Below are 25,320 nucleotides of genomic sequence, written 5' to 3'. Positions count from 1 at the left end.
CTGTGCTAAGCACTGGGCTGGGCACTCTGTTATAACTAAATGGGTTAAATCAATGAGGAAGCCCTCCCATGGTCTGCTGGGACTATAGACCCTAAGATGGAAATTAAGCTGCTGCATAAGAAGTAGTTCATATTCCAAAATTCATGCAAGGGCCTTCTCCTGTCCAAGAGGGCTCGCCACCACACTCCTCTTTATCATTTTCAAATATTTTTTAACCTTAAGAGTTATATCAGCTTGGGGCCATCAGATGGAGTAGTGGCTATATCGCTGGACTTCCACAGAGACAACCGCAGTTCAAGTCCCGGATGTGGTGACTTGAAACTCACACCGGGTGTGTGTGCATGTGTGCCCAAGGTCCTGAGAGGAGAATGGAGGAGAAGGAATTGTGGCATGGCCATCTCCCTGGGGGGATGGGGAAGGTGGGGAGGGAGGTGATTTCTCACTTTCCTTTTCACTGTCTCTGTCTCTCTGTCTCTCTCTCTCTCTGGCAAGCACATGAGCCCTCAGGCAAAAACCTCTTAAAAAAATATTTTTTTAAAGAATTATATCAGCTTGGACGCAGAAATTAAAAGACCAAGAAAAACTGTGGTTAGTTATACAAATATTTGTCCTCCTATCAGGTACCGAGAGAAGAGTGTTCTTTGAGAAGAGATCATCTTACCTAAAATTGAGGGAAAGACAGGTTTCTAGATACACTTTATGTAATTGGAGTAGCCAGTACAGTTGGATATTAGTAGTCAGAAGGTAGATTGCAATAAATTGCCAGTGGGAAGTTTCATAACGAAATGTAAAATTACTCCAGTAATGCTCCACCTGGATTATGCTCATGTCTTGCAGAGTTCGATAGTTTGCAGATCTTCCCTCATCATGTACTGGTTCCTTTGTTAGGCAACATCAGAAAACGGGGAAGAACTGGTCTCTCTTGGATGTCAGCTCTGTGCTAAGCACTGGGCTGGGCACTCTGTTCATAACTAAATGGGTTAAATCAATGAGGAAGCCCTCCCATGGTCTGCTGGGACTATAGACCCTAAGATGGAAATTAAGCTGCTGCATAAGAAGTAGTTCATATTCCAAAATTCATGCAAGGGCCTTCTCCTGTCCAAGAGGGCTCGCCTGAAGGTTTCTGACAAATTAAGAACCAGAGACATTGAATTCACCCACTTTGCTGGCCCAATATGCACAAGTGAGCATTATTATCCAGAAGATAATGTTCCATTATTGAGTTACTGAGATAAAAATGTTTGCAATGCTGGGACCAGCAATTAACGTAATGGCTATGTCGCTGGACTCCCACATAGTCGACCGTGGTTCGCGTCCTGGACAAGGTGGCTTAAAACTCACGCCAGGCGCATGTGCGTGCGTGCCCAAGATCCCAAGAGGAGAATGAAGGAGAAGGGATTGCGGCATGACCATCCCCCTTGTGGGGTGATTTCTCGCTTTCTGTCTTCTGTCTCTCTTTCTGTCTGGCAAGCACACATGCCCTATGGCAAAAACCTCTCAAAAAAAAAAAAAATGTTTGCAATGCACACAAGCTGTACCCACAACAGAACTTGGCATTGCCAGCTCAAACACCAAACAGAATTCCAGTCATCTTTTCTCATAGTATTTACGAGTGTCATTTCTTCCCAAGACTCAAGAAGGGCTGGATGTTTTGGAAGAATTTCCATTTGTACCACCACTTTGCATTTACATTCACAGTTGGTGCTGGCCCGTAGTCATGCCTGTCACTCCTCGCTGATAGAAGTTCAGTGCCACTTCTGACTACCGTTGTGGTATGGCATGGAGTCTGAGACACAGAAAGCCTGGAGGGAGAGCCCCCAAACCAAGGAATTAGCACATAATTATCACTGCAATCCCTCTATGAGACAAAACATTCACCCAGTCTTGTGAGTGAGAAATTTGGGGGGCAGAGAAGTTTAAGTAACCTGCATGAAGGAAAAGCCACTAAGCATTAAGTGGCAGAACAGGGGTCCAACTCTGGCCTTTCCGATACCACATTATTGCCTTCTAGGGTTAGTAAAACAGAAAAAAGGTCAATAAAATGACGAGGAGGCTGGGCCAGCCCCCTGGCCTTGTGGTTGAAGAAGCTGGACCCCACGTGGCTGACCACAGCTCAAATCCTGGCCCTGGCAACCTGGAAACATGCCAGGCACATGTACATGTGTGGACAAAATTCTGAATGGAGAAATGGAAGAGAAGAGTTTACAACCTGACTGTGCTCCCTAAGGGGGTGTTCTCTCTCCCTCTCCTTCTCTCCCTCCCTCCTTGTCTCTCTCCCTCCCTCCCTCTCCCATGGTGAAGGGCCGGTATCTTTTTTTTTTTTTTTTTTCTTTTTGAGAGGTTTTTGCCATAGGGCATGCATGCTTGCCAGAAAGACAGAGAGAGACAGAAAGTGAGAAATCACCCTCCAGGGGGTATGGCCACACCGCAATGCCTTCTCCTCTATTCTCCTCTCGGGATCTTGGGCATGCACGCACACGCACCCAGCGTGAGTTTAAGCCATTGGGTCTGGGACTCGAACCGTGGTCAACTACATGGGAATCCAGCGACATAGCCATTACGCTAACTGCTGGTCTCAAGAGCCATATCTTGAGAAGAGTTGCAATCTATAATCTGTCTATTCTGGTTTCCTCGCTCTTCTATTTATAAACCACCAGAACTCAGTCTTGGGTGCCCCACCTTAAGGACCTGATCACACCCAAAGGCCCCACCCTGGGGCACCATGACAGGTATAAGTTTTCACTTAACAAACCTTTACAGTATGACCAAGTTCCAACACGTACATTTGGGTGGAACATCCAAACCATACAGCTACTTGTTATTTCTCATTTAATTTTTTCCTTTCTTTAAGGAATATTTTTCTAAGTAAACGTTTTAATTTTTCTTTCTCAAGGAAGTTGAAAATGTTTAATTAGCTTATCTTTTTATTTATTTATTTATTTTTTTGAGAGGTTTTTGCTATAGGGCGTGTGCGCTCACCAGAAAGACAGAGAGAGACAGAAAGTGAGAAATCACCCCCCAGGGGGGATGGCCACGCCACAATCCCTTCTCCTCCATTCTCCTCTCAGGATCTTGGGCAAGCACGGACATGCGCCTGGCGTGAGTTGAAGCCACCAGGTCCAGGACACGAACCACTGTCAACTACATGAGAGTCTAGCAACATTGTCATTATGCCAACTGCTGGTCCCAACTTATCTTTACCTTCTGTTCTTCTTCCCCTGAAGATGAGGGAGACCTTCAATCCTGAGCCATCTTGTGGCTTCTGGAACTTTTTTCTTTTGTACGTGGCAGTGTTACTTTGTTCACATGTTTTCAGTGCACCCTCATGGGCCAGCCTGGACTTCCTCAAACCCCACTTTCCTGTGTCTGTACATTTGTGTGTTACATGCAGACCTCTGTTTTCTCTACACGGGTAGCCTGTCCGCATCTGCTGACAGATTTCAGGAGTTATTTTACAGTGGCTCAGCCTCCAGCTAGGTATCACCTTTCAGAGTAGAATCTTAACCTTTGTTCAGCAAGATTCCTGTGAGGTTTTGTAACTTTTCTAAGCTTCTTTTGCATTTTGATCTTTTTAAGGAAACCAACTCAAAACTCATGCCCCTGTTGTTTATACTTTTATATTAGATGGTCAGAAAAGGCATGACGTATTTTTTTGTGTTTTTTTTTTCATGCAAAAATGCATTTATGACTTTCCCAGCGACCCGGCAGAAAGTGTCAGCTTCCTAAATTTAAGTTCGTTCTGACAAAGGTGAAAGTTGACTGTCTCCCAAAAGTGATTCATCATTAGCTTTTATTATATCCTCCTTCCCTTGACTGGTGATGATTCATGAAAAGAAAGAACAAATCCAAGAACAACAAAATTGTTTTGAGTTCCTACAAGCTGCCGTAACACAAATACCATAGACTGGGTGGCTTAAACAGCAAACATTTCTCACAGTTCTGGAGACTGGGAAGTCCAAGGTCAACATGGCAGCAGATTTGCTGTCTCTTGAGGGTCTGCTTCTTGGTTCCCAGACAGTATATTCTTGTGTCCTCACACAATGGAAGGGGAACAGAGCTCTCCAGAATCTATTGTAGGGGCACAAATTCTGTGCATGAGGTGTTCACGCACTCCCATGACATAATCACCTCCCAAAGGTCCCACCTCCTAATGCGATCACATTAATGGTTAGGAGTTTACCATAGGAATTTGAGGGAGAAAAACATTCATTCCAAAATGGAAACAAACTGTTGAATATTGTGTATGAAAGCCAATGTGCAAATCAGAATTTTTATATGTCTTTATTTTCCTTTCTGGGAATAGAATCCTCCTTAACCAAGTTTATCTTTTGACCTGCACACGTTTTACAGATGCCTAGGAATAAAGAATATGGAGTGCTAGTTTGTAGTCAGATCAAAATATATTTTGAATAAATACATGTAAGCAGGCTTTTCTCATTTAATTTTCTGTTTGGGTTTGGCCTCACCGATTGATGCCCCGTGGGATAAGTATGAGGGATTGCACAGTTTTTACTGTCCCTACATGTAAAAACCCACCACCACTAGGTGTTGTTTGCGGGGCTGTGGATCTATAATCTTCACTTTGTCCTTGCTTGAGAACCCTTGGCCAGCCAGTCTTCTAGTTTAAGGCAAAAGGCTTTTCTTTACCTTTCTTTAAGGATATTTCTGCATTTTCTATTAGGGTGTTCCTTGGTTTTGTTCCCATGTAAGTCGTCTTTCCTGTAAACTCCTAAAAGGAATCAGGAAAAAAACAAATAGGCTAGGAGCTGACAAGGACCGTTCGTGTGCAGGTGCTCTTTGACCAAGACAGTGCTGAGGTGGCCTAGCTTGTTCTTTGCACATCTGGCCCCTGGGTTCTTTAGACTGTTCCAAGCAGAGTTTTGCCAAAATGATAATGACAGCTAGCATGCTGTGATGCTTCCCACACAAGTCAGGGCTTTTGATTTATTTCACTATAAAACTGTGTCCGATTTCATTGATAGGACGGCCTCTGTGATCTTTACCGAAGGTGCCATCACTACAGGTCATACAGGAGTAAAAGGGACCACCGTAAAACTGCCCATCTCTTATTTCTCAAAAACTGCTGTTATATTACGATATCTTATTGGAAAGCATTCTGGGAACATGTGAATGGTTTTGCCAGGCTGTACTCTGAAGATTTAAGGGGATTTTCAGCAAGGCCCTCTGGTCACAGTTATTTTTGTGAAGAATTCTATTTGGCCTAATTATATCCTCTCTGTCTCTTTTTTCCTCCCCTTTCAATCACTTTTCTTATACACCAAATAAATACTATTTACTTCTTGGTCTATTCTTACAATCTGACTTGATTACTAAGTAGCTAGTCTAGGTGTTCATTCTGTTGTTTGAAGCAGAAGAGGATGTTGAGCATAACTAGCTTGTTATTCTCCATTTCCTCGTATAATAATGAGCACATCAATGTTTTTTTATTCTAATTCAGACTCCAGTGTTACACTGGAGTTTTACAGGCAGCAAAAAATAGTCCTTGGAAGGGTCACACAGAAAAACATCCTCACGGGACCAGCAGTTAGCGTAATGGCTATGTCGCTGGACTCCCATGTAGCCGAGTGCAGTTCATGTCCCGGACCTGGTGGCTTAAACTCACACCGGGCGCGTGTGCATGTGTGCCTAAGATCCCAAGAGGAGAATGGAGGAGAAGGGATTGCAGTGTGGCCATCGCCCCTGGGGGTGATTTCTCGCTTTCTGTCTCTCTGTCTCTCTCTGTCTTAATGGTGAGCGCATGCGCCCTATAGCAAAAAAAAACCTCTTGCTTAATGGGGGGGGCCGGGCCCCTATAGAAAAAAAAAAAAAAAAAAAAAAAAAACTCTCCAAGAAAAAAAAATGAAAAATATCCTCACTTCCCAAAAGCCATTCTCCAGTCATTGATAATGTGGTCTTTTTTTTTTTTCTTAGAGAAAGATTTTTGCTATAGGGTATGTTTACTTGCCAGAGAGACAGAGAGAGACAGAGAAACAGAAAACAAAAAGTTAAACCCCAGGGGAGATAGCTATACCGCAATCCCTTCTCCATTCTCCTCTCTGGATTGTGGGCATGCATGGACATACACCTTGCATGAGTTTCAACCCTCTGGGTCCGGGACTCAAACCACGGTCAGCATGTGCGCGTCCAGAAACACAGCTGCCATGCCATTGGTTGGTCTTGTGGTCACACTTTTATGACCTCTTTAGCAAAGGTCTCAGTCCTAATGGGAAGAGATACAAGTGGTAAGTTACCATACATCCTGCTGCGTTGTGTAAGTATAAATGAGGTATTTAGAGAGTCCCAAAGAAGGAAATGTTTGTGTCACCTGGAGGACTCAGGAAAAGTAAGTCAAGGTAGCTTTTTCTTAGCTCATTTTCTCGTTATTAGAATAAGAAAGTCATGACCTTGTATGTAGGCCTAACAGAGAAAAGTAGTTCGGTGGAAAGAAGATATAAAAAGAAGTGAGAGGAACGGAGGTGAGAAGAGTGGGGTGGCAGCAGCTCCTGGAGCCAGTGGTAACACTGCAGTACTGGAAGCTCAGTGGGGACCAGCACAGACACCAGACGGGCCTGGAAAACACCAGAGCTGGGCTCCCAGCATCCTGAAAAGCTGAAGGAGTAGGAAGAGGGGTTGCAGTCTGAGGAGACCATACTATACAGAGTATGTCTTCTCCTCATCCCTTCTCCCCCCACCCCTTACCTGTGTGCTTTCCATTCTTAAGAAATCTTCTTCATCATTAGGATTAAAGAAAGGCAAGTTTTTCTGTTAAGGGAGAAAAATTGAGGAGATTCTTTCTGGTAATACATGTATAGATGTTTCCAGTAAAACCAGAAACAGTCCAAAATGTTACGAGTAGCTGAGTCTTTCTTTGGAATTACAGAAGGCTAACGTTAATTCAGAACTTTGTAAAGCCTATAATTCTCCAAATCTTTGACCTTACCATGTCTTCTCTTTTATAGATCTTTCCAATTTTGGTTTTGGTTTTGTTTCTGTAGTCTTCATTCTATTTTTTTCATTTATTTATTTTTACATTTTTTCCGCAAACATTTACTTTACATATCAAAAAAATTTTGCGGGTACCAGCAGTTAGCATAATGGCTATGTCACTGAACTCCCATGTAGTCAACTGCAGTTCGAGTCCCAGACACGGTGGCTTAAATTTATGCTGGGCAGATGTTCATGCGTGTCCAAGATCCTGAGGATAATGGATTGCGGCATGGCCATCACCCCTGGGGGGTGGGGGTGATTTCTCACTTTCTGTCTTTCTGTCTCTGTCTTTCTGGCGAGCGCATGAGCCCTGTAGCAAAAACCTCTCCAAAAAAAAATTTGTGTGTGTGTGTGTATACTCCATAGTTCTTGACAGTTAATAAACAACTTTCAAAATTTAAAAATACTGAATTTTAAAGATAATGTTCAAAATATCCCTTATAATTAATTTTGTATAATTCTGTTTATGATGCTATAACAACAGAGACAGTATGGTTTTAAATATTTTTGAGGAAATATTTACATGTCAGCTACTCATAATACAGTGCTGTGATCCTACAAGAACTCATACCGAGTAAGTAGAAGTTTCCTTTCCTGTCTCTTTCCAATATGCCAATGCCATGTACAGCTTTATCTATTGCCAACAGGGCCAGTGGTTGATACCACAGATCGTTTTCAGATTATAAACTCTCATCTCCAGCAATCCTATACATGGAAATAACAGATTCTTCTTTCATGGGCTATATTAAGATTATTTTATGTTGAAAAATCCATCCTCATTACTTATGGAGGCTTTTGTTGTGTGATTTTACATTTTAAGGTTTTTGCCATTGGATGCATGTGCGTGCCAGAAAAAGAGAGAGAGAGAGACAGTGAGAGGAAAAGTGAGAAATCATCCACCAGGGAGGATGGCCACACTGCAATCCCTTCTCCTCCTGGAATTTTGGGCACATACATACACACACATGTGCCTGGTGTGAGTCTCAAGCTGCTCAATCCAGGACTCCAACTGCAGTGGTTCATATAGGAAATCCAGTGCTTTAACCACTATACAACTTTCCAGCCCCGTTTTCTGATTTTTAATCACTTTTGTTATTTTTTTTTAGAAGTGTATTTCACAGCAAAGAACATCATTGGCAATTCAATTTATATTTCCAAAATAGCAAGGAGAGCAAACTTCGAATGTGTACAACATAATATAATATTGTATATGGAAGGAGGTGGATATGTTCAAATCCTTGATGTCTTTATTACACACAGTGTACATACTTTTACAAACCATACTGTACCCTACAGATGTGCACTGATTCTATATAAATCATACATTACAATAATTTTTTTTTTTTTAAAAAAAAAAGGGCAAGTCAATGCTTACTGAGGTAGCAAGGGCCAAATTTTGACACCTTGAGGAGAACACTGGAGCAGCCTCTGGGAGAGTAGGATCTACCCGGCACGAACGAAGCCTAGATCAGAGGTACCGAGCACTTGTCTGAGAAGAGGCCCGAATAGCGTGCTCTTGGCACGTGGCCTGTTCTTTTCTGTGTTGCCGAGAAGAAGTGGCATTGGCTGTAGCCTGAATTGTGAATCAGTGAGGCAAGGTGTCATGGGCATGCGCGGTGTGGGGCTAAACTGGGGGTGTGCCCTGCTATGGAAGAGGGAGAGCAGGGTTGTGTGTTGAACACACAGGACACTATGGGCAAGTTCCAGCTTTTCTCCTTTCCTGAACCTGCCTTCGCCTGTCCCCTGGCCTGTCTGTGTCCCCAGACCACTCAGATGTTCCCAGGAACCATCTGAGAAGGTTTCTGATGCTCATTTTTTTCTTTTTCTTTTTTTTTCCTTTTTTTAGAGAGGTTATTGCTATAGGGCATGTGCACTGGCCAGACAGACAGAGAGAGACAGACAGACAGAAAGTGAGAAATCACCCCACGGCGGGGATGGCCACGCCACAACACCTTCTCCTCTCCTCTCCTCTCCGGATCTTGGGCATGCACACACATGCACCTGGCCTGAGTTTAAGCCACCGGGTCCAGGACTCGAACTGCGGTCGACTACGTGGGAGTCCAGCAACATAGCCATTACGCCAACTGCTGGTCCCTCTGATGCTCCTTTTGTTTGACCTACCAATGAAAGTGAGCAGGATGAAGAGCCCTTGCAGACGTATCGCATCACATGACGTGGCCTTTTTCTGAGTTAGCTTCTCATTTATGTGTTTCCCCTTTCACAACTCACTAAGTTTAAATGTTTAAACATTTCTCCCTCCAGTAGCTAAAAAGGAAAACAAAATAAAGCCAATACAGTAATAAATGTACCTCGAGCTACAGGAGATAAGCTTGAATGCAACGTGGCCATGAAGTACGGCTCCCAGGCTTAAGGGAGAAGCAGTAAACGTTCATAAATAGAAGAATGTTCAGCTGCTCCCAGCAGTAAATAAGGATAAAACGTAACTCCTAACCCCAGCCGCAGGCAGCCAACAACCCATCTGCTTACAGAAGAAAACTATAAACTAAAATAAGAAAATGCTCACAGCTTTTCTGTCACTACCTGATACCCTAGGTGGGCTGCTGAGAATTCACTGCGGGAAGTTTTCGGCTCACCTTCTGAAATGTTCTCTCTTGTGTCTCCTGACACCTCTGGATTTGCTGAGGATCTGTGCTAGTCACCAAGGAGCCTCTGGACGACTGAGGTCACAAATAAGAGAGTTTTCAACAAATTTGAAGGTGTGGGAGAAAGCCCCAGGAAAGAGGGCGGATGGGCCCAGAGCCGCATAGGGGGTGTTTCACAGCTCAGGGGCTGACCTGACTCTCATGCTGGCTTCGCTGCTGATGGTTGGAGAAACGTGGCGTCTTCCTGAAGTCCTTCCTGGGTTTCACTTAAGGTTCTCAGCTCCGAAGTCTCAGGGCAAAAGCTTAAGAAAACACGGGCATTTTAGTAATTCTTTTGTTTGAAAAACTATTGAAAGAATGGGTTACTTGATCCCTAGAAAAGTGAAGAGCAAGAAGACTTTCTCTCCTGCCTCCCCGCCCCTTGTTTCCTCTACTCCTCCCATCAGTGATAATAAAAAGGAAAGTAGGGACCAGCAGTTAGCGTAATGGCTATTTTGCTAGACTCCCACATAGCCAACCGCAGTTCGAGTCCCAGACCTAGTGGCTTAAACTGACTCAGCGTGTATGCGTGCGTGCCCAAGATCCCGAGAGGAGAATGGAGAAGGAATTGTGGCGTGGCCATCCCCCCTGGGGGGGGGTGATCTCTCGCTTTCTGTCTCTCTGTCTCTCTCTGTCTTTCTGGCGAGCACATGCACCCTATAGCAAAAACCTCTCGAATAATTAAATAATAAAGAGGAAAGTAGAATGTGGCAATGGGATGAAAACAGAATTTATCAGTGCTCTCTCTCCCTCAATAAATATGTATTTCCTGAGCTTCTGGAATCGCAGGCCCTGCACCTGTTGCTGGGAGACAGGTTGGCTGTGGTACCGTCCCTGAAGGAGCTGAGGGTTTTGCTAGCCTGGGGTGAGTTACCCTTGCTTGGTAGTGGGGGGGAGAGGGGAGTCTGGAAGGGCCTGGTACCCTTGGCACGCTGTCCGCTGGAAGGAAGGGCATTCCAGAGAAAGGGAGAGACAGGAGTCTGGACTGTGAAGGGAGCTGTGAGTCGGGCGGAGGTGGTGGAAAGCCTTCGCTGCCATTGTAAGGACTTTGGAGGGACCAGCAGTTAGTGTAATGGCTATGTCGCTGGACTCCTGTGTAGTCGACCGCAGTTCGAGTCCCGGACCTGGTGGCTTAAACTCAACGCCGGGCCTGTGTGCGTGCGTGCCCAAGATCCCGAGAGGATAATAGAGGAGAAGGGATTGCGGCATGGCCGGGGGGGGGGAGGGGGGGAAGAGGACTTTGGACTTTGTCCTGTCCACAGTGGAAGCCATAGGAGGACGTCAGAGCCGAGAGAGGTGATTTGTGGTCTATGGGCATTTTATAAAGACAAAGCTCTGTCGGAGGTAAAGAGAGGAGGCCAGACACAGCAGGGAGGTGCGGCATTTGTCTTTTTTCAAAAGAGGTTGTTTTTTGCCTTAGGCCATATGCACTCGCCTGAAGGAGAGACAGAACACAGTAAGGGGAAAGCGAGAAATCACCCCCCAAAGGGGTTGGCCATGCTGCAGTCCCGTCTCCATTCTCCTCTCAGGATTTTGGCCACTCATGCACACGCAGCCGGTGTGATTTTGAAACTACTGGGACCAGGACGCGAACCGCAGTTGGCCATGTCGGAGTCCCATGATGCAACTGCTGTGCCCTCTGCTGGCCCCCAGCACAGAATTTAATTCTGGTTTCGATTTCACTCCTTAGTGGACACGTATTCTTTCTCTCTTTTTTCTTTTTTGAGAGAGATTTTTGCTATAGGGTGTGCATGCTTGCCAGACAGAGAGACAGAAAGGGAGAAATCACCCCCTGAGAGATGCCCACACCATGGTCTCTTCTCCTCCAGTCTCCTCTTGAGATTTTGGGCATGCACGCACACATATCCAGCATGAGTTTCAAACCGCTGGATCCAGGACTTGAACCACATTCAACTACATGGGAGTCCAGCAAAGTAACCCTTATGGCACCTTCTGGTCCTGTGGCCATGTATTTCTGAGCAAAATGTTTAAACACACCCTCCTTTCACTCGTCTGCAGACGGTCTACAACTCAGGTGTAGTGAGTGTTGCGTGTTGCCTATGTGTGTGTAACCCTTAGGGCTGTGCCCTGGTGCATGCTGAATGGAATTTGATTTGCATTAGCTCACTAGGCTTCATTTGTTCATCTAATCTAGACAAATTTGCTTTTTTAAGTTTTGTTATCTTTTCCATGAGAGAGAAAGGGAAGGAGAGTAATGGGCACCTCAGACAATATCCCCATGCCATAATCCACCCTAGCTGCACCAGCTACGGTCCAGATCGTGGTAGACCTCAGGACATGAACCAGGGACCTTCCCATGTAGGCCCAACAGCACAGAATGTTATGTTCCCACTGCTCCACCCTCTGGCCCTTTTTTTCTTAAGTTGTTTTAGGCCAAAAAATTTCTAGCAGGAGGTGGAGTTGCAGTAGCTCAGGCAGGAGACGTGCTGGAAGAGGAAGACTCCAGGCTCCTGCCCTAGGTCTTCCCAAACTCACCAGCCATGCCACGATCCTGGCAGCCATAGGGCTGGCGGAATGATTACGATCGAGGGTGTGTGTGTTATGTGTCCTCCTCTCTTCACTCTCATGTGGAGGAAATAAAATTTAAAACAAACAAACAGACATATTCCAGCAGGAAATAGGAGGGTGAGGCTTGTAAATTAGAACAGCTACTTTCCCTCCATATGAAGTGTGACCAGAAAACTTTGCTAAGAATACCGCTGTCTGCGGGTCCTTTATGTCACTGTGTGTAATGGGGGTCAAGGGAACCGTTGAGCGAAGTTTCATATTGGAGCAGGGGGACCGTCTTTACAGCACAACATACCTCCTTTATTTTGATAAACACATCCTGAAATTCCAGAACATAGTGTGAACCGCATTTGAATACATGTACGCACACACCTTCAAAAACCCCTACTACAAAAATCTAATTGTGTGTGCCTCTGCTTCCCTCCTTGTGAAATGATGCTACCATGTCCTTAAATTGAAACAATAAATTGATTCACTTGTCTCCCATGAAGAAGATAAAACATGTTATATATGTGCATGCTATTTTTACTGTAGGTATATCTTATTATACAAATATATATTTGTATGTATCATATAAATAACTACAGGCTAGTATTCTAAACAAAAATCTAATAGGACAGGAAATGTTCCTTCTATTTCCTGGTGTGGATCCAGTGTTGTGTTTTTATACAATGTTAATGCTCTTGTGGAACAGGAAGTTGGGGGACCAGCAGTTAGCATAATGGCTATGTCACTGGACTCCCATGTAGTCGACCGCGGTTCGCGTCCTGGACCCGGTGACTTAAAACTCATGCCGGGCACATGTGCGTGCATGCCCAAGATCCCGAGAGGAGAATGGAGAAGGGATTGTGGCATGGCCATCCCGCTTAGGGAATGATTTCTCGCTTTGGGACCAGCAGTTGGTGTAATGGCTATGTCGCGCTGGACTCCCACATCATCGACCACAGTTCAAGTCCTGAACCTGGTGGCTTAAAACTCACACTGGGCGCATGTGCGTGCGTGCCTAAGATCCCTAGAGGAGAATGGAGGAGAAGGAATTGCGGCGTGGCCATCCCCCCTGGGGGGGTGATTTCTCGCTTTCTATCTCTCTGTCTATCTGGTGAGCATATGTGCCCTATAGCAAAAACCTCTCCAAAAAAAAGAAGAAAAGAAAATAGGAAGTTGGCCCTGTTGGGTTATAGGGAAAGTCTTTAGGATTTAGGAAGAAAAACTAAGTCTCTAGAACCTTCTTCCCTTTGAAGAGCTGGGAAAGCAGTCTTGACATCCCCTCTGTATTTGAACAAAGGTTTCCTTAACACCAAAGGTTTTTATTGTGCCTGAAAGTGAACTCTTCATTGATAGAAGGGTTTCTTTTATTTCATCTGTCAAGATTACCAAACTCCCATTGCACCATCTCCAACCAAAATACAGCATCACGAAACCATGATAAAAGTTATAGAAGCCAATTCATGAAGTGGCAAGAGATTACGGATCCTGCATTTCCTCCTCTGGGCTACCAGGAACTCAATTTCCGTAGCATTGAGTCCTTTGGAAAGAATACCCGTACATTATTTAAATGTTTTCTGAAACCTTTTCCCGTGATTCATGGCAGAGCAGTTTTGACTAGTTCATAAATTAGAACAATGGATTTTTTCTTTTTCTTTTTTTTTTTTGGAGAGGTTTTTGCTATAGGGTGCGTGTGCTCGCCAGACAGAGAGAGAGAGAGAGACAAAGAGTAAGAAATCACCCCCCAGAGGAGTCCCTTCTCCTCCATTCTCTCAGGATCTTGGGCACACACACACATGTGCCCAGTGTGAGTTTAAGCCACCGGGTCCAAGACGCGAACCACGGTCAACTACATGGGAGTCCAGCGACATAGCCATTACGCTAACTGCTGGTCCCAACAATGGATTTTTTTTAATAACAAGACAATGTACTGAAAATATTCTGTGGTTAGAATGATGAACGAACACTGCAGTCAGCTGAGGGACAGGTGACTGGCGTCTAGTCCCACCCCGCTAGGGACAGATGAGTGACTTCAGTCCAGTAATGTACCTCTTCTGATCATGCTTGTCCAATCTCTTCTGAAGGGCTGTAGTGCGAGTCAAATGAGTAGAGGTGTGTGGAAGCAATTTGAGGCTTAAAAAGGACTAAACGTCACTAAATGCGGTTGCCAAACATCGTGATGGCGTCTGAGAACAAGAGGGAGTCCATGTTGCTGATCTCTGTGTTTGCTTGCTTTTCCAGGGGACAAGGGAGACGCTTAGTCATCACTGTACTACTCTTGGTGATGCTCTTCAGAAAGAGAATGATTTCGCTCTTATAATTGATGGGAAAACCCTCAAATATGCCTTAACCTTTGGAGTACGACAGTATTTCCTCGATTTAGCTTTGTCATGCAAAGCCGTTATTTGTTGCAGGTAAGTTCTCCGGAACTTTGTCAGATTTCTATAAAGCATGACTTGACCCAAACTCTTGATTTATAAAATTCCGTGCAATTATTCTATCCAGAACATATAAGTGTTTGGTTACTTTTTGTTTTCGAGAGTGTTTTTTTGTTATAGGGCGCGTGCACTCACCAGAAAGAGAGAGACAGAGAGACAGAAAGTGAGAAATCACCCCCTGGGGGGATGGCCACACCACATTCCCTTCTCCTCCATTCTCCTCTTGGGATCTTGGGCACACACATACACACGCCCAGTGTGAGTTTAAGCCACCGGGTCCAGGACTCGAACCACAGTCGACTGCGTGGGATTCCAGCGACATAGCCATTTATTGCTTATTTATTCATTCACGCAAATTCAAGGCTTGCAAAGAATTTGTTAGCAACGTTTTTTGAAAGTGAGTCTTAAGGATCATTAGAAAGGGCTGTTCCGGGAACCAGCAGTTAGCGTAATGGCTATGTCGCTGGACTCCCACGTAGTCGACCGCGGTTCGTGTCCCGGACCCGGTGGCTTAAAACTCACGCCGGGCGCGTGTGCGTGCGTGCCCAAGATCCCGAGAGGAGAATGGAGGAGAAGGGATTGCGGCGTGACCATCCCCCCTGGGGGGTGATTTCTCGCTTTCTGTCTCTCTGTCTCTCTCTGTCTGTCTGGCGAGCGCACGCGCCCTATAGTGAAAATCTCTCAAAAAAAAAAATAATAAAAAATAAATAAAAAAAAAAAGAAAGGGCTGTTCCAAATTGACATCAGTAGGTTTCTTGTCTTCGGGTGTGTTTAAAATCCTTCAAATTCATCTGCATCTCCATCTGGGATTATTTCTGTAAGGGTTCTGTTGTCTACGATTTAATCTTTGATCCCAGGGTGATATCGTACTTAGACAACCAGGCTTTGAACCCCAGTTCCACTGTCTGGATCTGTGTGCACGTACACAGAATCCTGAAGAGATGGAAAGTTGGAAGAAGGGGGATTGCAGTGCGACTGGGCCCCATTGTGGAATACGCTGTCTCTCTCTCTCTCTCTTTCTCTCTCTGTTTATTCACTAATACATCCTTTGCCATTTAGAACAAAATCTTTGATCCTACTGCTAGGATTTACCAGGGGGACGGGGGTGGAATGATGCGAGATGCAAACTGAATCATTTTCCGAATCGCTGGGCCGTGTTGCTGAGGGCCGTTTCTTGACTGTGCCATCTCCTGCCTTGCAATGTGTAATACTGTCTGTCTCCTAAATTAAATCTGTTTTGAGTTATCAAGAAGCAATTCATTGAGCTGCATTTTTGTAAATGCTTCACTCCAGCACTTCCCAAGTTTCTTCTCAGGGGATCTTCCCCATCTTTGTCTAAATTGTTTAAATTATGTCTTCCTGAGACCTAAAGTATATTCATGACAGTGCCCATCTCCTCCCCATCTCCTCCTTTCTGATCACAGGAAACCTTAGGATTTCCTCTGTTATCTTCTTACTGAATCATACCAGCTGGTCAGACGAGGTCCAGAGTAGCAGTTTTCTCACATGTCTTTCTCTTCCTGGGAGACCAAATGTTAGTGAGCTTCTGAAGAATGTCTCAGAACATGGGGTTTTATTGTGATCTTTAAAATTGTTCTATTTCCGGGAACCAGCAGTTAGCGTAATGGCTGTGTCGCTGGACTCCCATGTAGTCGACCACGGTTCGCGTCCCGGACCCGGTGGCTTAAAACTCATGCCAGGCACGTGTGTGTGCGTGCCCAAGATCCCAAGAGGAGAATGGAAGAGAAGGGATTGCTGTGTGACCATCCCCCTTGGGGAGTGATTTCTCACTTTCTATCTCTCTGTCTCTCTCTGTCTGTCTGGCGAGCGTACGTGCCCTATAGCAAAAAAAAAACTCCAAAAAAAAATAATAACTGTTCTATTTCTTTTCATTGTTTTCCTTCAAAATAAATTTCTTGGGACTGGCAGGTAGCACAGTGGTTGAGGTGCTGGACTCTCGCATGGCCAGCCATGATTCAAGTCCTGGACCTTGCAGCTTTCTCTCTCCCTCTCTCTCTCTCTCTCTCTCTCTCTCTCTGGCTCTCTCTGCTGAGCACATGTGCCCTGTAACAAACTAATAGGAATAATAATAAATAAAGATAAATAAATAGTTCTTTAAAAAGTATTGGGTTGTCAGAAAAGTCTTGACATATTTTTCTATACAAAAAATATGTGTGTGTCTATATGTATATAAATGTATATATGTATGTAAATATATAAATGTATATAAACATATATATACATTTATATATGTATGTAAATACACACTCACTTTATTTACTTGTTTATTTACTTATTTATTTATTTATTTCCTGGCCCAGCTTCATGGCCATGGTTAAGACACCAAGATCCTACATGACCAACTGCATGATTCGAGACCCAAACCCAGTGGCTTAAGAACCATGCCAGACACATGTATGTGTGTGCCCAAGATCCATACACGGGGGGAGGAAATGGAAGTGAAGGGATCACGGCATGCCCATTCCTCATGGAGGCGTGCTTTCTCTCCTTCCCCCATCTCTGTTCATCTCTCTCTGGCAAGCACACGTGTCCTCTAACACAAAAACGAAAAAGTGTGTGTGTGTGTGTGTGTACTTCCTAATAAAAGAAGTTGTGCTACTGAAAGCTTTTTTGTTCTTTCTTGGTCTGGGCTTGTTCACTTAAATGGCGTGTGTATGATATTGTCTCAGAACGTAAAAGCCATATTCCTTCTAGATATGTTCCAACTTTCGAAGGAAATAAACATTCTGAAATGTAATTTAAGCCATAATCAATATGTTTTATAAGCATCACTTCAGCCTCTAAAATTATACCATACTCATAGAATTAAGAATGGCTACTTATTCCCAGGAATCTAACCATCGTAGTCATACAATTTCTTTTTCCTTCTCTGTAGCGTATATTAATAAATAATATTGCTGTGAGGCTCTTGGACAATATAGTGCACAGATGTTTAATATTAGTCATAATCAGCTTCTTTTGCCTGATTGTGAAGAAAGAGCTGGAAATGTTGACTCTGATTTGTACTTCGGTATCTTCCTGCTTCTTGGTTTTTTGGAGAGGTGTTTACTATAGGGCGCGTGCGCTCACCAGAAAGAGAGAGAGAGCAAGCAAGAAATCGCCCCCCCCCCGCCAGGAGGGATGGCCACACCGCAATCCCTTCTCCTCCATTCTCCTCTCGGGATCTTGGGCGGGCATGCACACATGCCCGACTTGAGTTTAAACCACTGGGTCTGGGATTCGAACCACAGTTGACTACGTGGGAGTCCAGCAACATAGCCATTACACCAACTGCTGGTCCCTCTCCCTGCTTTTAAAAATGTGTTCTTGCCGTGACTTTTCTTGGTTCTTTGCTTATGTCTTGACAAAGGCTTATTGATGGTCAGCCCTGACACTCTCCCCCCGGGATAATTAGGGACTAGCTTTGGCCTTTTAATCACTTGCACTGAGAGGGCAGCAAGAATCAGCAAAAGGTTGGTGAACGGCACATAAGCATGAGGGCTGCTGGCCTATTGAGAGACGGGGAACCAGCTTGCTGGCGTCAGCATCTGCTCTGCACCCACTGTGTGCCACCCAGTGCTGCAGAGGGGTCACTGAGCTACCTGCCATCCTTCCTGGCTCCTCTCTCTGGGCTAAGTAGAATCCGTTTCGTTGGAAAGACGTGGGAGGCCCACTTGCGCAATGCAGTCCTTGCAGCTGAGCCTCATTCTTAGCGCGTTGCTTCACACAGCAGCTCCCACCCTCCTTCAGAAAATTGAACCACACATTAAACAATAGCAGAGGGAGAGGAAAACTAGAAAGCAGCGTCAGGGGAGAAGAAGTATGTTCTGTGCTTGTGAAATGCCCTCCTGAGATCTTCATTCTTGGAGGCTCACATGTCACGTGGACTTCAGGGCTCCCCCGGGCCCGGGCTCCCAGGGAGGGAGCCACACTCGGCCATGCACGTGCAGCCCAGCTCTGAAATGGAGCTTGTGATGATGTGTGTGGCCCTCCCCCCCTCCCTTCTGTTTTATGCATGTTTCAGTGCCCAGAAAGTCCCTATGCAGACAGAGTTTTAGGGCTCTTTTTTTTTTTTTAAGTAAAATATGTTTCCTCTGCTTTTTTCCCCCCCCCCCCTTCTCCATAAGCTTTTCCCCCCCCCCCCTTTCTAATTACCTTCCCACTCTCTTTTCCCATAAGATCTGTGGTTCGGCTTCCGGCCTGGCTTTAAGAATCGGCCTAAGCTTATAATGGCATCACAATGCCACTGCTGGGCTTAGGTCTGTGCACCTTCTTGGCCTGGTGCCACTCGGCGTTTGATCTATGGGCACGGGCCACCTTCTGGTCATTGCCCTTTCTGACCCCGAAATATGACGGCCGTGATTCCACTTCTGTGACCGGAGAGGAATAGGTGGGCCATTCTGCGTGTCATTCTCTGCATTTAAAGCCAAGCGTCACTCCTGTTTCCCAGATGGACACCACCTCCCGGCCTCAGGAAATTCTCTTTTTCACTCCATGATAAGATAGGCAGTCCAGATAAATAGGGAATATGATTTCAAAACACAGGGCAGTACTGTCTCCCAGGTTCGTGTGTGTTCATGCTGGCTTGGGGGTGTCTCCCGGAGTGTATGCTGTTTTCCGATCTGCTGCTTGTCAGTCACACACCAAGACAGTGCAGAATCCGCTCGCTCTGCCCTCTCTTCGGCAGCCGTAGACAGGGTGGAGGTGGGGAAGCTATTCCTAGGGGATCATGAGGCTGTCAGTCCCCCCTTCAGGACTGTGACAGCTCTCTTCCCTGAGCTTATCAGCAAAAAGAGCAGAAAAGGAATCTTTTTTTTTTTTTTTTTGGAGAGATTTTTCACTATAGGGCGCGTGTGCTCGCCAGACAGACAGAGAGAGACATTAGAGACAGAAAGCGAGAAATCACCCCCCAGGGGGGATGGTCACGCCGCAATCCCTTCTCCTCCATTCTCCTCTTGGGATCTTGGGCACGCACGCACACGCGCCCGGCGTGAGTTTTAAGCCACCGGGTTCGGGACGCGAACCGCGGTCGACTACGTGGGAGTCCAGCGACATAGCCATTACGCTAACTGCTGGTTCCCCTAGAAAAGGAATCTTTAGTGCTTGCTTAATTGACGCAGTTAGAAAGATGAGCGTTCTCCCACAAGTGTGCTGCGGGACCCAGGGAAACAGTTGTTCTCAGCCCGCAGTCATTATGTGTCTAGCCACAGTCCTCTGAAGGGGATGGTCAGACACGCCGATGTCCCCCACCCCCAAATCATTCAGGGCCTTGGAGGGCTGGTATTGGTTTACAGAGTCTAGGTTGCATATCATAGCTCAAATATTTTTTTAAGTCTGTAAAACCCAAGAAGCAGAATGAACTATGTTGTTAACAGGCACTGTATTTCTCAGCGATCCTATGCAGCTTTTGTTTGGAACCATTTACCTGCAAAACCTGAGTCATTTAAGAGGAAACATGCATCTTATTTTAAGGTAGTTTTTTCTTTCTTTCTTTCTTTCTTTCTCTTTTTTTTTTTTCGAGCGGTTTTTTTTTTTGCTATTGGGCGCATGCGCTTGCCAGAAAGACAGAGAGAGACAGAGAGACAGAAAGCGAGAAATCACCCCCAGGGGGGGATGGCCACACTGTAATCCCTTCTCCTCCATTCTCCTCTCAGGATCTTGGGCATGCATGCACACGCACCCAGCGTGAGTTTAAGCCACCAGGTCCAGGACTTGAACCGCAGTCGACTATATGGGAGTCCAGCAACATAGCCATTACGCCAATTGCTGGTCCCTTATTTTAAGGTAGTTTTTGATAAACTATCCAGTTTATAAACATAAACTCTCTTTTTGGGGTCTTTCTTGCCTTCTATTCTTCTGGTCAAGTCTACTGAGTTTTTTGGTTTTTTTAAAAGAAATATTTATTTAATTATGTATTAATTTGCTACAGAGTACATGTGCTCACCAGAGAGACAGAGAGAGAGAAAGTGAAAAACTAAGCCACCAGATCCAGGATTCAAACCGTAGTCAGCCGTGTGGGAGTCCAGCACCTTAACCATCATGCCACCTCTTGGCCCTGAGCTCACTGACTCTTTAACATCTGGTGTGATCACAATATTTTTTCTTTTTTAGTGAGAGATTTTTCTTTTGCTATAGGGCACATGTACTCACCAGAGAGACAGAAAGCAAGAAATCACCCCACAGGGGGAATGGTCATGCTGCAGTCCCTTCTCCATTCTCGGGATCCTGGGCACACACGCACACACGCCCAACATGTGTTTTAAGTTGCTGGATCCAGGACTCGGACCATGGTCAAGTACATGGGACTCAAGCCATAAAGCCATTACGCCATCTGCTGGTCCCGATCACAAATATTTTTAAAGAACAAATGAAAGCTGTGAACTATCCCTTCTAGAAAAAACACAAACGCACACAAACAATCACATGACCTGCACCATTTTAGGGATTCCACAGACTCCCTGAAACACCATGGAAAGGTCAAGAACAATGTGGAGAAGCTTGTTCTAAGACCCTTTGAGGTTGGTGGGCAAAGCTAAAATGAATAGCCACCCTGGAGGTCACTGTGCTGGCTGGGCAATTTCTGATTTCACTGACCAGTGCTTTATGGTAGAAGTGGCCTAGTGGTATTTTAGCTGGGTATTCAGAAAATGCTTATTCTCGTCTACCTCTCTAGCACTTTGAAGGACCTAGTGACAATTCTCTGGCCTTGGCTGTATGACCTCTAGGCTGAAGATACTGGAATACGGTGAGTCCAGTCCTCAGGGAACTTGGATATATAAGGCAAATAGCAGTGGCATGGCTCTGATGCAGGAAGGTGGGAACCTCAGGGACACATACAGAGTCCCGGGTTATCTCATCCCACTTTGGACGCTTCTGGGCCAGAGGACCTCTTCTGGCCCTTTCAGTCTTGGATGAACCCTACTTCTGCTGACTACTCTGTCCTGGGAACTGTCTTCCTACTACTTGGATCAACTCAATGTGGGGAAGCATCTGTTCCACCTCTTAATCTTCCCTCCAAAAGAGAGTGGAGATGTTACAGTGAAGTATTGCTGTGTGTGAAATAGTGTGTGGTTTCTGAGGTCTTCATCAGTTCCCATAACCCAGCCTTTCAAAGAATTTTCCATTTTTTCTGTAGTTGTCAGTTGGGTTTAGACATATTTTGAAACTTATGCTCTGTGACAGTTGGTTGAAAATTGGCTTTGAGCCTCCAGCTTTTAGACTGTGTGGTAATCGCTGTTCTTCTACATAATTTATGTCCTCATGTCTTCTGAGAGGCAGAAGTTAAATTGAAGTAAGCAGTTTTCCCCACATGCAACATCTCTAATCAAAGTGGAGTCCCCGTTTAGGCCATTTCCCCCACAGTGCATAAAAAACACTTGAACTTAGTGACTGTTGTCGCCTGGGAATGGCATTCCAGGCAGGGCCTTTCACCTTACCGCGATCCAGGGGCCCTCCAAGAAATCTCAAGGGACACTGAGTATTTTCTATCATAGCTGAGTGTGTTCAATACAGGGTCAAGACAGCTCTCCTCCTTGAATCTTTTGGGATTGTATTTAGCTTTCAGGATTTCTCTAAATAAATGTTTCACTTAAAAGGTTGTCATAAAGCACAAATGAAGCTAATAAATGCTCAACAGACATTCTTTTAAGGAGAAAACATTGCGCACACCATTGGATGCCAAGCAGATGTTTGGCTTCGAAAAGACTTACAAACTATTAATGAATGTCAACCCTATACTTCTTCCAGGAAACTCCGAATAAATGTTGGACATGTTTAGAGAATATTTCTTTCCTACATGTATGGCTGGAAGAGGACACATTGACTTTTATAGCTTCATAAAATGCCTATATTTTCCTTTACAGTAATAATCATCCACTCAGCCTTGCCCATCTCATGGTGGTTCTACCACTACTGAGTAATCTTAGAGGAACCACTAGGCCAGATTGCAGCCTACTGGCCAATGGTGATGTCCCAGGGAAGTCCGTATTTGACAGTCACATATATAAAAATATAGGTGGTTTAACTGTGCTGGAAACCTAATCCCCAGTGCCACAGTGTTGACACACGGGTCCTATCATAGGTGATTAGGTCTTAAGGACTCTTCTTCATGAGAGAGATTAACGCAGTTGTGTGGGAGTGCATTTGCTATCAAGAGTGGTCTTATTATGAAAGCGAGTGACCTTCTTGTGTCACACACTTTCTTGCCCTCCCACCCTGGGATGACTGCAATAAGAAAGACTTCACCAGATTCCAGGGCCCTACTCATGGTTCAGCCCCAGAACCAAACCAAATAAGTCTGTGTTTGTTATCAATTACCAAGTCGTTCTGTTCATTATCAATTACCCAGTCTCTGTTCGTTATAAGTTACCCAGTCTCAGGTATTCTGTGAGAGCAGCAGAAAATGGAATGAGACAGCTTGAGAAAGCTGAATGTGGGAACCAGCAGTTATCATAATGGCTGTGTCGCTGGACTCCCACGTAGTCGACCGCAAATCGCGTCCCGGACCCGGTGGCTTAAACTCACGCTGGGCGCGTGTGCGTGCATGCCCAAGATCCCTAGAGGAGAATGGAGGAGAAGGGATTGCAGCATGACCATCCCCCCTGGGGGGTTGATTTCTCGCTTTCTGTCTCTATGCCTCTCTCTGTCTGTCTGGCGAGCGCACGTGCCCTATAGCGAAAAAAAAAAATCTCTCAAAAAAATAAAGCTGAATGTGGCGGAATCCCTCTGTGAGTTGATATTTTATAGCTCTAGGTGTGACTCCTTTATTAAGCCACCATCGCCATCTCCCCCATCACCAGTGTGCACCCACACTGACATGCACACACACACACCTCCAATCAGAACTGCATATTACATAATTCTGGTAAAATAGATTTAACATGTACTGGTGAGTTTGTACAGCATAAATACACAACTCAGTGAATTTTCACAAAGTGCACACACTCCTGCATCATGCACCTAAACATGACCAAGATTTGGATAGCCACTCAAGGGGGAAATCATCAACCTTCCAAGAGCAACTGCTGTCTTGATTTCCATCATCATTCCTCTTCAATTATACTATTCATTTTATTATTGTTTCTGTTTTGTATCTTATTAACTTTGAATAAGCATGTATTTCTTCCACAATTCAGATCATTAAGGATTCCTTTCTGTTCAGCAAATTGTAAACACAGAGATAGACAATTTTAAGTGTAGCTTACTATACTTAAATGTATGAAAAAACTAAAATTTTATATAAATCAATAAATTGACACTCTGATATTTGCTCAGCCAAATCTATATAGATTGCTTATAGTCCTCCTCCAAATGCACTTTGCCAAGGACATGGTATGTAGCACCTTTGGCTTTTCTCTGATCTGTCAGCCTACTGACAGGAAAGAAAAGCAAACTTGGTGTGATGGAACTGGTTCTCCATGAACTCATAATGGTTTCCAGTTTTGTTTTTTTGTTTTTCTTTCTTTCTTTTAATAAACCTATTGGAGCTATCCCCACTTAGGGGAAGTTAAGAAAGTCTGGAGTCTTAATCCATGTTAAAGAGTCAAGATCAGGTTGCAAAGCAGGACTCAAAGCAAAGAGAAAGGAGATAGTATCCTAGGAGAAAGAAGATAATGTTGAAAAATAAAATCCATGTCAGCTAGGGAACAGAAAAATGGATGCGTGAGAGGTCTTTCAATATTGGGTTGAGACGTTCTTTCTCATAAGGGAGATGCAGATTAAAACCAAAGTGAGAGACCGCCTAACCCCGTCAGAATGGTGAGAATTAAAAATACAAAAAATGATATGTGTTGGCAGGGTTGCGCTGCAAGGGAAGCTTTTCTACACTGTTGGTGGGAATGTAAATTGGTCCAGCCACTGTGGAAAATAATATGGAGGTTTTTCAAAGATCTACAAATAGAACTACCACATGATCCAGCAATTCCACTCCTGGGTATCTACCCAAAGGACAGGAGAATGCTCAGTCAGTAAAGCACTTGCACATCAATGTTTATTGTGGCATTATAGGCAATTGCTAAGACATAGAACCAACCCAAATGTTCACGAACAGATGAATGGAATGAAAAAATGTGGCACATTTTCTAAGGAAATACATGTCACGCAAAAAAAAAAAAAAAAAAACAAGACCTGGCATTTGATAGAAAGTGGTCAAATATGGAAGATTTATTCCTGAGTGAAGCAAATCAGGCCATGAAGGAGAGATGTTGTACATCTCCACTTAATATATACTGACTGTCTTTACTCTATGGTAGAGACTGAAAGACTGGAGGCCATAAAAGCAGTGAAAACAGTTATGGACACTGGAGACCATGTGGAAGGAGGGTGGGAGAGAGGAAGAGTACAGGGAAGGAAATCGGGGAGAAAAAATAGAGGCATGACATTGGTGGGCACAGAATGGTTTATTACCTGTCAATGATAACACATACAGCATTCTCAACTGGACTGGTGCGAGGTGTATTTCATGTCGGGGAAATTCTCTTTATAAGCTAAACGATGTATAGTGGTTGAATGTTTAATAATATTAATAAAATAAAGTATTAGGTTGAGGCATGAAGGAGATGGTTCCAGGTGACATTTTGAAAGTGGAAGGGGGTCTTTTGTAGAGCAGGGATGGGCAAACATTTCTGTAAAGGGATATTAAGTTATGTTGGAGAACCTCTCGTCTCTGTCTCAGCTACTCCATTCTGCTGTGCTTACATAAACCAGCTCTAGACAATGTGTACATGAGGGTGGCATGCATG

General features: G+C 44.5%; 1 protein-coding gene and 1 pseudogene across 4 annotated transcripts in view; one reads left to right on the top strand and one right to left on the bottom strand.

Annotated features, from left to right (window-relative positions):
• The window catches only part of ATP8A1 (ATPase phospholipid transporting 8A1), a 281,662-nt gene that overhangs the window by 190,783 nt on the left and 65,559 nt on the right, over window positions 1-25,320 (top strand). For all 4 annotated transcript variants that reach the window (XM_014590421.2, XM_014590424.2, XM_014590422.2 and 1 more), the window contains one exon: window positions 14,385-14,557. In XM_014590421.2, the coding sequence (XP_014445907.1) occupies window positions 14,385-14,557 (173 nt within the window). The remainder of the gene's footprint in view (window positions 1-14,384; window positions 14,558-25,320) is intronic.
• On the bottom strand, window positions 787-12,416 carry LOC102496737 (cyclin-H-like; annotated as a pseudogene).

This window comes from Tupaia chinensis, unplaced genomic scaffold, assembly GCF_000334495.1.
Source record: "Tupaia chinensis unplaced genomic scaffold, TupChi_1.0 Scaffold000442_1, whole genome shotgun sequence".
NCBI classification, from domain to species: Eukaryota; Metazoa; Chordata; class Mammalia; order Scandentia; family Tupaiidae; genus Tupaia; species Tupaia belangeri.
Note: the sequence above shows the minus strand (reverse complement) of the source record. Positions and strands in the feature narration are given on the sequence as shown.